The 15,982-nt window shown below is 39.3% G+C and overlaps 1 protein-coding gene across 1 annotated transcript; it reads right to left on the bottom strand.

Moving 5' to 3' along the window:
• Nucleotides 1-8,280: 8,280 nt before the first annotated feature.
• On the bottom strand, nt 8,281-8,709 carry LOC111876141 (uncharacterized mitochondrial protein AtMg00810-like). The gene has a single exon (XM_023872669.1). It carries the CDS (start codon nt 8,707-8,709, stop codon nt 8,281-8,283), a length of 429 nt encoding a protein of 142 aa, XP_023728437.1.
• Nucleotides 8,710-15,982: the final 7,273 nt, after the last annotated feature.

Below are 15,982 nucleotides of genomic sequence, written 5' to 3'. Positions count from 1 at the left end.
ACCAAGAGATCATGGCAGATCGAGGCATATCCCATTACAAATGGTATCGTCTAAAGAAAATCATATAGATCCCCTCACAAAGGGTTTGAGTAGGGTCAATCATGTTCAGCATGCAAGGAGCATTGGTATGAAAGATGATATTAGTTTTAGTAGTTAGATAGTTATTTTGAAACTTGTAACAAGTAAATGTAATTGACTTTTGGTGATTAAATAATAGAGATTTATTTATGAGTTTGTTTACTAACTTTTGTTAATTGTTTATTATTGCGTTTCATTTTGCATGTTTTACTTCCCGAATAATTTGATTATTCAAACATCCACAGTCGACCAGACTTTTGTAAGTAAGTAGTGAATTAAGACTGTCACTAATTAGATTGTAGATTGTCTAAAGGGTTTTAGGCATATCAATAATATTGCTGCAATATTCATGAGTGCTGTGAAATCGAGATTTAAGTATTGGATTAACCCGCTCTTAAAGAATTACTTCATGGAATTTATCTCGAGTAATTATGAGATGATAATATATTATAATCTTAAAACAGAGAAATATGAGTTGTGGTTTACAAGTTAGTTGTGCATTATTGATACATAAACGCATCAATAACTTGATATTATAAAACATATTGTTGTGCATGATTTGGTGAGTAGATAGGATAAGCATATAATTCAAAGTTTATTTGTTCCTTTTGCCCTAATGGGAAAAAGCGATGTCTTTGGGTCGCTCAATGATTTGGTGTTGACTTATAGTGACAGGCTCGGCCATGACTAAATTGATGTGTTCGATTAGTAGTTTATTGTCATTACAAATCAGAAATCGGGAAACAAAGTAATTGTCAATGAGATTTATTCTACTCTATTTCTCATATATGAATGATATATTGTAGAACGGAGGATCATGATCACTTATCTTAGGACACGTATCTGACTGGGTCAGAGTTCAACAATGACTTTTAGAAGCTACAATTTGCTGATCAGTTTAGAAGTTGTACTAGTAGTTATAGTTATTAGAATTATCCAAGTGGGAGACTATTGGAGTAGGTGTCTAAGCTCATAACTATAATTTGTATAAACTTGAATTGATAACAACATAGTCCTTTTGAGTAACCCATAAACCTAGAAATTAGACATGATGATTTTCGAAGAAAGAGGTTAATTTATTATATGATTAATAAATTGAAATAATTGATTTACTAATGTGTTATGAAAGTAATATCTTAATTAGAAAATTATATTATTTAACTAATAATTAATCAGAACTTAATTAGAATTAATTTTGCGATTAATTGAATTAATCAAAAGTATAGGGTTGTTTGGCGATTTATTGATATTTGAAGGAAGAGGCTCTAGAACCTCCCTATAAGAGGTTGGACGAAAACTTCTAGGAAAGGACTTGAATTTTTGTCCAAGGGCTCTTGGATGAGGGCTCATGAGTTGCTGTGTCACCAAGCTAAAGGATTAGCGTTTCCTTCTTAAACCCTGGCTTTGGCTCTAAGCTACCTCAACTATATAAAGGGACTCACCCTCTCAACTTCGGCCGCTCATCCCTAATACAAGAGAAGGCCGAAAATTACCCTCCCTCCTCTCTCATCAACATCCTTCTTGCTAGCTTGGGTGTGAACCACTAGAGGCACGACAATTATGGTGCTAGCTTCCAAAGGATCAAAATGTACGTTTTCTTTCTTTGTTTCTAATTTTTGAAAATACCTTGTCATCCTTAGGGTTCTTATTTGATGTTTAAATTTATATGTTTAATTAGAGAAAAATAGATCAAAATTAGGGTTGCATGCACATATAGGATATTATTTGTTTTGCATAAAATCCATCAGTAAAAGCCTATGCTACCGGAAGTACATGATCCGTACTTGGATCAGGAGGGGTCACAAGGTTATTAAGGTATTGGTAGTTAAGTTTGTTTTGTATGTTTCTGTCATTAACTTTTTTTTGTGATGACTAGAAAAAGGACCTAGTGGTCATGAAAGATCAAGTTCGAGAATCATGATTAGTTCCGAGAACCATATCCTGTATAGCAACTGAATTTCATCAGGAGATTGAAGAAGGTGATGATCAAGGTGATTGATAGAAGTATTGCAATCTTGGTTAGGAACTAAGCAGATAGTAGCTAGAGATTATACCTATGAGAACAAGATCGATGCGCAGGGACAAGGTTTGAAAACTCAAACCTTGAATGAATGATTAGGATCAATGTTTGCTTGCTAAAGATAGTTCAAGTCTAGCCTGGAAAGACTTGTCAAGTCTTAGATAGAAGATTCAACAAATGATCAAGAGATTAAATGAAGAATTAGATAGTAAATGATCAAAGTAAAGTTAATAAATGAAGAACAAGAAGAATCTTTGAATGAACTTAGTAAAGATGCCAAAAGTAAGTGAAAGATCCGTTGTTGACTTGTATTGGGTGCTCCTTTAAATAGGAGTAAAGGTTATAATTAATTAGCTACAATGTTTACATAGGACCGGATAAAAGAAATAATTCTAACATTCTGATTGTCCAAATAAGATAATAGACTAAGTCTTATGAAACGTTACATCAAAACAAGTACAAATACAATAAATACTTTAAGACAAAATAAGGTTTTTCCAGATCAGCATTCATTCCGGATGTGAGAGTCACTCTGGAATGTCTTCAGTCTTCTCTTCACCTCCTTATCTGGTCCGGACTAAGTTCCATACTACTCTTTCATTATTGACTCTGGAACACCTACTCTGGAATGTTTGAGCTTCGGAATGTGGACTTAGGATTTCTAGAGGTTCACTTTCAGGTTCCAACAATCCCCCCTAAGTGAACTTAGCATTCCAGCAAGATTAGTTCATTTCTTTCTTGATGAAGGTGTATGCTCGGAATAACCACTCTCAGACCTCTATGTACCATGCCAACTGATTTACGAATTTTGCCTTGACATGCTCTGGAGCATCAGACTTGGATGCCCGGGATATTAACTTCTTCAGGGCCTTGGTTGGAATTAGATGTTTGTCGATGACTCGGAAGCAGTCCTTCTTGTTTGTTTTCCTTGTGGTATAGACAAACCCTATAACCAGTTCTTCAATAGGACTATCAGCAGGAACTTCGGCTTCCAGAAGAACGAAGTCAATTTTGGCAACAAATTGTTCCGTTCCGTAGAGGTGTGCAAGCTCCTAATTACATCGGCAGAATTCTGCAACGTAATCCTTCAAAAATATTAGAGTGGCGTGGTATGCTCCCATACTTATATCATCCTTCTAATTTTCTCTGAAGTAGGCAGCAAAAGTGAGGATGTCGTTTGGGTTCATGGATGGGAAGAATACATCAGTAACGGTCCGGGGAGTAGGCTTGTTCCGAAGGATGTGAAAACGGAAGAGAGGGCAGTTGAGCTCAAACTTCACAAGTATTTTTCTTCTGAAGCCTTCTACCTTGGTGATTCTTTTCCTTGACCCGAATTCCTTGAGAGGTTGAGCATGTTTTGAATATTAGGTTTTGAGTCTCTATCTTTCAGTCCGGATAGTCACTTGTGGATCGTCTAATGGGTGAAGAGGAGAAAACTTAATGTAAAATTTGCTGAAGGGAAAGAGGGGAAGATCCAGCTGATTAGAATCATTTGAATATATGTCATAGTGCATGCAAGGAATTATTTCCTCAGACTTGAGAATGTCTTCACGGCAAAGAGGAGATATGCCTCACATTGGATCAGGGTTGTCTTTCAAGGCTTGAATCCGAATGTTGTCCTCTAGTGCCTGATTGATTTCTTCCTGCAACCATCCAAGTTTCTGCTTGAGGGGAGGTCCGGAATAAAGGGCTTGTTGTTTGGTAGTCATAGGCTTCTTTCATTTGTCTCTTTGAAGTGCATTGTCGACCATCTTCATGTTTTCGTCGATTATGAATTCCGGAATGGGATTTGGAAGTGGTTCTTTCGGAATAACATCTGGGATCCAGAGGGAGAGCTCTGGTCGATTGGAGCGATTTTTGGTTTCGAATTGAGAGGCTGTACTGAGGGAGTGGGTCGGAAGGCTTGTGCGGTGAGAAGGGATTTTGCTTTGGCCATTTGTATTGCTTTTTGAAAAGCATCTGGTAAAGAAGTTGGTCAGGAGGTTGTGGACCAAATTCTCTTCTCTTCCTCATATAGAATCTTTGGAAATAGTTTCTTAGGAGCTTCAAGGCCTAAACCACCATTTGTGACATACTTATCTTCGTCATTGTCTTCTTCATCAGCAGAAGAGTTTCCTAGAAGTTCGGACACGATTTGGACTTCATCATCGGAATCCAAGTCTTCATCTCGGAGTTTAAACTCCGAGGCAGGTTTCCATGTTTTACTTGGTCCTTCTCCCCCTCTTGCATCAGGTGCCCTCAGAACCAATGCAAGTATCAAGAAATCCTTGAGCTCGTCAAATTTGGAGAAGACTTTCTAAAGGACAGTGTTAAGCTGAAGGGTGAGGGTGTCCTATGCTTCGGATGTTGGGGCTTGAGCAGCAAGGTGTTTGAACATCTCACCGACGATGGATATCATCTCATCAAACTTCTGGTTCAAAACATCAACGATGTTCCAAGTTGAGCGAAGAAGTTTGATAAGGACTTGTTGAATTATCAAGTTTATCTCATCCTTCTATTTGATATCCTTCTCCAACCTTTGAATTTGTTTCTCATGACGAATGTGGGTCTTATTTATTAGCTCGTTGGTAGCATCCACCAAGTCGTCATGAACCTTCAGCATGGAAGTGATTGTATTGAGATAGTTGTCGACTAGAATGTCGTATTTGGAGTCCACTTCTTCCATTGTTCGTTTGAGTCAGAGAGAGATCAGCTGATCTAGTTGAGCTTCTATCTCAGCAACAGATGGTCCGGACTGCTGAGAAAAAGATTGAAGAATGGCATCAAGCTTGGAATCAAGTCCGGAGACCTTTTGATCCATCTTCGTATTTAGCTCAGTGACAGAAGTTTCAGTGGAGGCCACTTTTTGCATAGTGTCGGAGACATTCGTTTGGATCTCAAGGAGTGCGAGGGGGTCTATTTAGGTACCAGCAGAGGATTCGGAATCAGAATACAAGTTGTTTGGAGGAGCTTGTGAGGAAACGTTTGTTGAAGGGCCCAAATTTGTTGCTGCATCATCTTCTTGAAGTTTGGCATTTGAACCTCCGTCCGGAGTAGTAGAAGATGAGGATCCAAAGTCATAGGAAGACTTGGATGCGGATTCCTTTGATTGGTAGTGAACTGAAGTCATAAGACATGCGTCCGGAAGGATTTTTGCATCTTCATCCAGCATGATTTCTTCAGAGATCTCTTCTTCCGGATCCATGTGGAAAATACTTTGATGTGTAGTAATGGGGGCTATTTCGAGGTAAGGTCGTTTATAGCATCTGCATCAGTGGGAGGTACATAGGGAAAGTTTCTTTCAATAACCTTGTTCCTCATGGCAATGAGCGTGGACTCCACTTGAGCTCGAGTGAGATCCGAACGTCTGGATGCGGCCATGTCAACATAATCTTCCCAAAGAGGATCATTAGTACCTAGTCGTCCTATACTCCTTCCGGGTATCAGACCAGTTGAGGCTTCTGGAGTTGGAGAGAGTGCTCCATCCCTAGAAAGCTTGGGGTCCAGAACAGGGGTTCCAGAGTGCATGCATGTAGAAGAGACGATAAGATCATCAAAGGTGACACTTGGGTTGGTTCCAGGGGATGCAAGGATGTATGTTCAACACCTGCATCACCTTTTTGAGAAGGTGAGGGTGGATTGTGTGGAGACTCCCTATGAGTGTGTGCGAGTGATTTTGAAACATCGAGGAGTACCTCAAATGAGTGGGTAGGTGGGGTGTGCGGACGGCCAGAATCAGCCGAAATGTCATGGGTGCCTTCCTGTTGGGAGGAAGTACCGACTTTGGCTTTCTTTTTGGTTTTGAGCTTAGAGGGAGAAGCCTTTCACTTGGCTAGTTTCTTGAATTTAGGTCCGGACTTATCAGGTTTGGCTTCTTCCGAAATAGGCTCAACTGAGACAGGGGCAGGTTGTGTTGGGTCGAACACAACCGACGTCTCTAGATGTTGTTTTAAATAAAGAGAATCGGAAGGAATGAGGGCCAACATGTGGTCCAGATTGCGTCTGACCGAACCAAAAGAGGATTGGTCCGGAATCCTATAGGCCTTAACTATTTTGAAAGAGACACATACCTCTGGAGGAATGGTGTTTACCGGAAGTGGTTCAGAAAGCTCCTTGAATACTTGTTGGAGCGTCAGTGCCCAGAACCTAGGGCTTGAAATTTCATTAGGCTTCGTCTTTGTAGCAAATTTGCAGAAGTCTTGCCACAAGACTTCCAGAAGATCAACAACATTCGTGCGTCCGGAGTAGATGCTGAAGACGACATTGAGCCAATCCTTGCTTAAGGTGTCCGTCCCTCCATGCTTTCCGGACAACCCTCTAATGATGAGGTGCATAAGAACAGTCCAAAGTCCGGAAACAGCAAACTTCTTGAAATCCTTGGCCTTGTAGTCTTGTGTGTAGCCAATGTAGCTCAGAAACGTCTGAAACTCTTCAGACTTTGGTTCAACGACCTTGAAACCTTTGGGATTTGCCTTTACACCAATCGCCTTGAGGAAGGTCGATTGGTAAATAGGAACAGTTTTGTCTCCAATGATGGTGGTCTCCAATACACCATCGTTAATCTGATACTGGTGAAAGCTCGGTGAAGATGATGAAGTGGTAGTGGAGGTTCAAGGATTTTGGTAAGTGGGATGGATATAGGGTGATTTGCGATGAACTCGATCATAACCATGATAGATTCATCGTAGTCCAGTGGGTTGAGAGATAACAACTGGGTAGTGTCTCTTAAGAACGGTTCTTGATCAGCAGAGAAGGATGAACCTTTTGAACCTTTGGAAGACTTCTTCTTTTCAATGGAATTCTTTGGGATTTGAGTAATGGGTGTGGGTTCTTGAGAAGATGCCATCGTTGCAGGTTATGAGTTTTTGAGGAACATGATGAACAGTTGAGAGAATTTGGAGATTGAGGGTTTTGGGAGCGTAAAGAGGTAAAATGGGGTTTTGAATGGGTATATATAGGTAAGGTAAATGGGTCGGGTCAGAAAAGTGATGATTAGGATCTAAACATAAAGTGGGTCGCATTTAATGAAGGAGATGTTGATTTGACATAGGAGGTGAAAGGTTAAGGTTTGTGTGGTTAGAAATAAAAAACGGAACCGGCGATTCGATGGCTACTTTTACGGGGGCGTGCAATCGTGTCATTACAATCGACGAAAGTAGGATAGGTTTATCTGAAAAAGTAACCGTTGAGACTGAAAACGTTTCACCTTATTATCCTTTGGAATTCCGGAAGAGTTGTTCCGGAATGAGTATGATCCGGACGATAAAGAGTTGAATTTCGGAACATACTTGTTATGAAAAAAGTTCCGGAAAACGAAAATATTCCGAAGTGAATTTTGATTCAGGACCAAAAGTTTAACTCGTTTGAAAATTTCAGAGCAGATACTCAGTTTAATTTTTTGAAAAAATACGGAATCGTAATTTTGAAGAAACTCCAAAGTAAATATGAAAATGGTTCCGAAACATAATTGTGAGATTTGAGAATTCCGGAGCAAAATTTGTGAAACATTCCCGGTTGAAAATTTAAGAAATCTTCCGGAGTGATTGTGAAATTCTGGAGCACATTTAAACAGTTCCAGTGCGCATTTGAAAGAATCCGGAGCACAAAATGTAATACCTTTTCCAGAGTGGAATTTCGGGATGCCATTATGAAGTAAGTTCTGAGATGACAATCGAATATGGTGACAATGTGGACTTAGAACAACAAACAATTAGAATGAACTGTACAACTTAAAAAATCAAGTGAAGGTCAGATATAACAACAAGAGAAATGATCCTATGTATTCCGAGTGAAAGTAGTTCTAAGATGAAAAGATTTTGAGATTGGAATTAGGTTTCTTTCAGATATGTCTGTCAAAGAGAACAAGTCTCTTGAAAGAACTGCGGATCTGGTATCATCATACCAATCTTGTTCAGAAAACCACTGAATTTGGTTTTGTCTAATGCCTTGGTAAAGACATCGGCAATCTCATCGTCAGATGGAACAAAAATGAGTTCAATGTTACCATTAACTACATGATCTTTTATGAAATGGTACCTTATATCGACGTGTTTTGTCATTAAGTGCTAAATTTGATTGTGAGAAATCGCAATTTCACTTTGAGAGTCACAATACATAGGAACGCGTTGAAAGAGGTAACCATAATCCATGAATTGAGATTGCATCCACAGGACTTGAGATGTACAGCTAGCAACAGCAATGTATTATGCTTCGGCTATAGAGAGAGCAATGCAGTTCTGTTTCTTGGATGACCAACTGACCAAACGACCACCTAAGAATTGATAGCCACCCGAAGTGCTTTTTCTATCAAGTTGAAGACCACCACAATTCGCATCTGAATAGGCTTGGAGTAGGAAGCTCTCATTTGCTAGGTACCACATTTTAAGACTCTTGGTACCTTTAAGGTATCGGAAAATTTGTTTCACAGCCAAAAGATGGGACATCTTTGGGTTGACTTGAAATTTGGCACATAGGCATGTGGAAAACATTATATCCGGACGACTTGATGTGAGATAAAGTTGAGATCCAATCATTCCACGATACTTCTTTTCATCCACAGGAACACCGGATGGGTCGGCAAAGATCTTGTGTCCGAAGCCCATTGGTACCTTGGCAGAGGCATAGGTGTCCATTGAGTATTTCTTGAGGAGTTTCGAGATGTAGTTCTCTTGGTGAATAAAAATTCCTCTGTTAATTTGTTTAACTTGGAGTTCGAGGAAGAAGCTTAACTCCCGATTCATGCTCATTTGGAATCGATTGATCATAAGTTTGGCAAAGTAAGCAACCATAAACGGGTCCGTAGATCCAAAGATGATGTCGTCCACATAGATTTGTACTAGCATGAGATGTTTACCGTTTGATCTTCAGAATAAAGTGGGGTCTAGAATAATTCTTTGAAAACTGGAGCGTTTGAGAAAAATCAGTGAGGATCTCGTACCATGCCCGAGGAGCTTGCTTGAGTCCATAGATAGCCTTTGAGAGTTTGTAACTGTGGTTTGGAAAGGAGAGATTTATAAATACGGGGGGCTGTTGAAGGTACACTTCAGTGTCAAGTTCACTGTTAAGAAATGCACTCTTAACATCTAGTTGGTAATCTTTGAAGCCTTTATGAGCAGCATAAACAAAGAAAGATTCTAATAGCTTCAATACGTGCAACCGGAGCAAAGGTCTCATCATAGTCAAGCCCTTCGATCTAAGTAAATCCTTTTGCCATCAGTCTTGCCTTATTTCGAATAATAACTCCTGCGTTATCTAGCTTGTTGCGAAATACCCATCTTATACCGACAATGGGATGATTCTAAGGAGGAGGTACGATAGTCCAAACTTCATTTTAGTCAAATTCAGCCAGTTCTTCTTGCATCCAGTCAGCATGCTCCAATGTTTCCTTGATGGATTTGGGTTCAACCATGGATATAAATGCTGAAAAATGCGATTCATTTTGGACACTTGTAGCAAAACGAGTCTGTACACCAGTATTGGGGTTACCAATTACTTGGTTCGGAGGATGATCCTTGGTCCAACCATGTAATCGTGGTAGTTCTTGTGTAGCAGTTGATCCTATATCAACAATGGAAATGATTTTATCCCCCTAAAAGGTTTGAATGTTGGGATGATGTTCCCCCCTGAACTTCTGAACCAGAGAGATTGACATCATCACCAGAAGGAAACACAAAGAAGTTTTCATTTCCATCATTGTTGAGAGGATTAGAGTCATCAAACTCAGCAGCTGCATCTTGGAAGCCATCCACATTTGATTCAAGAGAGGGATGAGCATTCTCCCCCTCAACCTGAGAAGGTTGAAATGGTTCGGAATCAAATGGAGGAAGGCTTGGGATCGGACCAGAGACGTTTTATGAGACAGGAACTTCCGAAGAGGGGATTGGAATGAGGTTTGGTCTTGATCGAGATTCCGAATCAAGAGCTGTTTCGGAAGGACCAAAGAGTGTTTCAAAATCAACTTTTAAAATAGTTTGAGGGTTTGGACATCCTGGCGGAGCAACATCGGACTCCATGATGTGAGTGGTGATGTGAGTTAGGCCAGAATTCCAGACGAAGTTGTCATCGAAAGTAACATCAAAGCTTTCTTCCAGAACACGAGTTCTCCGGTTAAGAACTCTGTAAGCTTTCAATTTTGAGGAGTACCCATGGAAGATGGCTTCATCATCTTTAGGTTGAAACTTGGTAAGTTGATCTCGGTTGTTCTTGATGAAGCACCTGCATCCGAAGACATGTAGAAACAAGATTGTTGGCTTCCAACCATTCATTGCTTCGTATGGTGTCATGTTGAGGCGTCGATTGATGATACTCCGATTTTGAGTAAAGCAAGCAGTAGATACTGCTTCAGCCCAAAGGTAGAGTGGTAGATTTGCAAAATTCAACATGGATCGAGCAGCTTCAACAAGAGTTCTATTTCTTCGTTCGACTACACCATTTTTTTGTGGGGTATAGGGAGCTGAGAAGTTGTGGTCAATTCCTTTTTTGGTGAGGAACTTCTCAATGGTGGAATTAGTGAATTCTGAGCCATTGTCACTTCGGATTCTCCTAACAGGAAGTTTGATGAGAATTTCTATTCCCTTGATAAAATTGATGAGCTCTGAGGTTGTTTCGGATTTCATCCGAAGGAAGAAGACCCAAGTGAACCATGTAAAATCATCAACAACCACAAGAATGTATTTCTTATGATGAAGACTTTCTACAGTGGAAGGTCCACAAAGATCAATGTGTAGAAGCTCCAATGGTTCCGAAATGGATTTTTCGATGATAACAGGATGACCCTTCCTTGATTTTTTACCGCACTCACAAGCAGCACACAAATGATCATTTTCGAATTTGAGTAGAGGTAAACCTCTAACCATTTCACCAGATACAAGATCATTAATGTACTGAAAATTTATATGAGCGACCCTTCGGTGCCATAACTAACTGACGTCAGGAACAGCCTTGGAGAGAAGGTAGAGTTGCAGTTTGCTAATAATCATGTTGATGTCTAGTGGGTACATGTTCTTGTTGCGAAGTAACTTGATTAGGCACTCTTTCTGGTCTTCGGTCATTACATAGCTGTACTTTTTGCAAAATTCCAAACGACGATTTGAATCAGTGAGCTGAGCAACACTTATCAAATTGTGTTTTAGATCAGCTACATAAGACACATTTGAGATAGAGAAGTTTCCATTGGTGAGGATTCCATAACCACAATTTGAGAATTTTTTAGTTGTTTCCATATGTCACGTAGCCAGCATTTGGAGTAAGCTTTAAATCTCGCAGAAAGTCTTTCTGCCCCGTCATGTGCATGGAGCAAGCACTATCAATATACCATATTGTTTCATGCTCCGAAGCACAAAGTGCCTGCAAAATTAGTGAGTAATGGAGTTTTTAGCCTCCGAATTAGATTTTGGTACATAGGCACAGGCTTTGGACTTTGATTGTGATTTTGGAACAACTTTGTGTTTCTGAGTGGAATTCTTTAAGTCTTTTGGAAACAGAGAAAATGCTAATGTCTTTTCATCTATCCAGTAGTCATATTCGGTGACTTTGAGTTTCGAAATAGCATGCTTCGGAATTTTGACTTCCGGAGTTTTGGTAGCATTTGTTACCTCCGGAAATGGTTTTTCATCAATGGGAGTTTTGATTTTCCACACAAATTTTTTCTTTAAGGATTTTGAAGAAGTGGTTTTCTTTTCACTTGTGGATTTGCTTGATGACACATTTGGTTTTGAAGGATTTGGTTTAAAGATTGTGCCATCATTTCTTGCAATAAAAACAGATGAATTTTTCAAAAGAGGGGTGTTTTGGAGTGTTGTGACGTTCACACGAGTTTTAGGTTGAGTAGAATTCTCTGCTTTCTTAGGTTCTACACGACTATGAGATACGGAAGGTCTTTTGAGGATCTTAGTGGGAGAAAAGGAGTTTTGAATATGAGTTGATGCATGAGAGTTCCTGGATACATTTGGTTTGGAGTTGGCAATGAACCTTGAATTTTGTCTAGTCTAAACTTCCTTCTTAAGTGCGTTTCTAGCTTCTACTTTGGGATCTACAATATCCTTCCTATTCAGCATTAGTTTTCTCTTAGTGTGCGACAAGGACTTTAAGGTTTGTCCTGCAGATGGATTATTAAACTTAGGAGTAATAGGAACAAACTTAGGTTTTGAGATAACTAAGGAATCCGATTCCCAAGAATCAGAGGAGACACTGCTTGATTTTCCGACTTTATCATCTAAGGATGCACATACACACTCAGAGGTATCAATTTCAGTTGTCATGGTAGGAATTTCTTCAACAACACAATTGTTAGTGTGATTGCTTCTAGGAACATGGTCTACGCAATTTAGGAGACTGTAATGAAAGTTCATGGTCCGATTCAGGTCCAGGTTTGTCAGAGGCGGAATTTTCGTGGAATCAGGACATTTGACGACAATTGGTTTAAACTCAGGAATTAGGGACTCAAAATGATCTGTATTCTCCAGAAGGGGTGACAAGGGAGAAACAGAGGTGTCCGAATTTTGATGTTCGGAACTTCTCCCATAAATGTCAGATTTTGCAATTCCTCTAGGGGACTAACAATTGGTTTCGGAAACTCGCTTCCGAGACCAGGTGCTTTAGACCATGGATGACAAAAATTATGAGTCATCTGAATGTCTGGTTCAAGCATATCAACAGAATTATGCAAAGCATCTATTTTGGCATTAAGACGTTTATTATCTGAAATCAAAACATTACGTTCGGAATAGGTGATTTCACATTTATCTTTTAGAATGATACATTAATAGCTTAATTACAAGTTCATGCTCTAAAGACTCGATTTTTAACTTTTTGTCCTCGAAACGTAACCTAAGACGATTTAACTCACACTCCTTCTTCTTACTCGCGTCTATTGTAGATTCATAGGCTTTATAGATGGTGTTCATATCTGTTTGAATTTGGGTCATATAAGGTTCACAGAGAGAGATGTCAAAATTATTATCATAAGTCATAGATTTTACCTGCTGAACGATGCTTCGACCTGGTGGATCGTTGGTCGCCATGTAGCAATAGTGAGGTTCAGCATCATCATCTTCATTTTTTTGACCCAGAAGGCCAATACCCTTCATCACATTCAACCGTTTGTCTTGCCATCAGACACATATTCCTTCCAGTTGCCATATCATCATCATCATCCCCAGAGGACCAATATCCTTCAACATCTCTTGAAACCGTTGTGACAAAGGCTTTTTCACTTTCATCCATCTCTTGTGCTCTTCGGACGTAGTAGGCGGAGTCCTTGACCTTTGGCTTTAGTGGAGCATCAACTAGACAATCTTTAGCAAAATGGTTTACATGTCCACACTTATGACACACAGTTTTTGGTTTGTCTGATTTTGAAATCTGAGGGGGTTCCGAAGTAGAGGTTGTTTTAGGGAGGTTCAGTTTGTATGCAGGAGGATTTTCGGAGGGTTTAGGTTCTGGAGTTGAAAATGGTTGAGGATTGTTCTGGTGTGGAGCATGGAATCGGTTTTGGTATGGTTTGTAAGAAGGATTGAAAGCGCGTTTGTACTTCATTGAAAGTAGTGCGAACTCCTGTTGGAAACGGAGTTCAGAGTCCATAGCTTCGGAGTCATCATCAGGATAGATTTGTGTTGGTAAGGTAGGTGTGGATGTTTGAACAGATGGAACAATGAGTTTGAAGGGATCTGAAGTAGATGAGTTCGGAATGGTCGATTCGAAAGAACTGACAAGAGCAAGAGGACCTTCGGAAAGTTCCCTTATGGTTTGAACAACATTGGACTCATGGCCTTGAAGTTCATCAAAGAGTTGATAAAGCTTTAATTTTTATAGGGATCCGTTACTTTGGAGACAAGATTTTACATTTCCCCATCCTTTGCCCGGACTGTTTATGAATTTGAGATTGTACTCCAAAGGAGTTCGGACAATCCCATGAGCAGTCATGTTATTTACTACAATACGATAACGGTTTGATGCAGAGGCCAGTGACTCACCAGGGGTGGTGGTGAATGTGTCAAAATCATTGACAACTGAGGTGAGGCGCTTGTCTTTCATATTTTCAAATCCTTCAATCAGGTCCTGAAGAGTGTCCCATATCTCTTTAGCTGATTTGCATAGCTTGATATGCTCAAAGAGTGAAGGAGGAACACCAAACACCATTTCTGAGAAAGCAACTTGATCAGCATGCAGCTTCTCGATACCATCGGTAGTTAGAGGAGCTAGACGAGTTTCATCTTCACGCATGAGTTGAGCAGTTTCATCTCTTACAATAGTTCTTACAGGAACATGTGGACCTTTTGTGACGGATCTCCAGATTTCTTCACCTTTATCTTTGGCTAGTAAAAACCTTTCCATTTTAACTTTCCAGTGATCATATTCTTCCACAACTGGTAATGGGGCATGTGTAGGGCCACCCATACTATTTGCTATTTGCATTGAAATCATTTGCTAAGGATTAGAAGTAGTTATTGAAGTTAAGCTATCTTCAAGGTAAAGTGGTATATAGAAGAACTTTTATCCTTGACACAAAAATGATTGAAACACCAAGGTGATATCAAATCAACTATAATCTGATCTTTATCGATTCAAATGACAACCACTCAAGCTCTGATACCAATTGTGAGAACAAAATCGATGCACTAGGACAAGGTTTGAAAACTCAAACCTTGAATGAATGCTTAATATCAATGTCTACTTGCTAAAGATAGTTCAAGTCTAGCCTGGAAAGACCAGTCAAGTCTTAGATAGAATATTCAACAAATGATCAAGACATTAAATGAAGAATGAGAAAGTAAATGATCAAAGTAAAGTTAATAAATGAAGAACAAGAAGAATGTTTGAATGAACTTTGTAAAGATGCCAAAAGTAAGTGAAAGATCCCTTGTTGACTTGTATCGAATGCTCCTTTAAATAGGAGTAAAGGTTACAGTGAATTAACTACAATGTTTAAATAGGACCGGACAAAAGAAATATTTCTGACATTCTGATTGTCCAAATAATATAATAGACTAAGTCCTATGAAACGTTACATAAAAACAAGTAAAAATACAATAAATACATTAAGACAAAATAAGGTTTTTCCAAATCAGCATTCATTCCGGACGTGAGAGTCACTCCGGAATGTCTTCAGTCTTCTCTTCACCTCCTTATCTGGTCCGGACTAAGTTCCAGACTACTCCTTCATTATTGACTCCGGAACACCTGCTCCAGAATGTCTGAGCTTCGGAATGTGGACTTAGGATTACTAGAGGTTCACTTTCAGGTTCCAACAATACCTGCTATGATGTGGTTGTAGGTTGTTCTCTCTTAAACAAATGAGGAAATATTAGGTTGTTAACACAAGATATAAGGTTCTTTCCGTGTTAATGTTTGAATCGTAAAGAAAATAGAATTTTGTTATGTATTTGTTGTGTTGTGTAAGGTCATCAGAATTTGACTATTTGGTCTGATGTTGTAGCCAGAGTAAAATCCCTTATCTCAAATTGAGTTTATGACCCAACTTAAGGAGGAGTAGGAATTTCCAATAAAATTGAATTTTATGACTCGAGAGTTGTGATTGAAGGTGCATCGATAGATGAGAACAAGTGCTTGTTCAAGCACTATTGACAGCTAAGAAGTCCAGGAGTTTAATACCCGTTTAACAAGTTATAGGAGTTGTGGTTATTGTAAAGAGGATGAGAAGACACATAAAGATGTTTGTTGTGCGTTTGTGTCCAAATAATTTTGATGTGGATAAAATGATCAAGTAAAACACGACAAGGTTGAGTGTCCCAGAGAAGAGGAAAAATTGAATCCATATCAGAAACCAGTGTTGTTGCTAGTGATTTCCATTACGTTATACCATTTTGCATGCATAGGTATTGGTGGAAAACTCCCTGCTTATCGTAATCTTGATCGGTATGTGATTTTTTCATATGAGAAGATTAC

This window comes from Lactuca sativa, chromosome 3, assembly GCF_002870075.4.
Source record: "Lactuca sativa cultivar Salinas chromosome 3, Lsat_Salinas_v11, whole genome shotgun sequence".
Lineage (NCBI taxonomy): Eukaryota > Viridiplantae > Streptophyta > Magnoliopsida > Asterales > Asteraceae > Lactuca > Lactuca sativa.
This window is presented reverse-complemented; position numbering and strand designations above follow the sequence as displayed.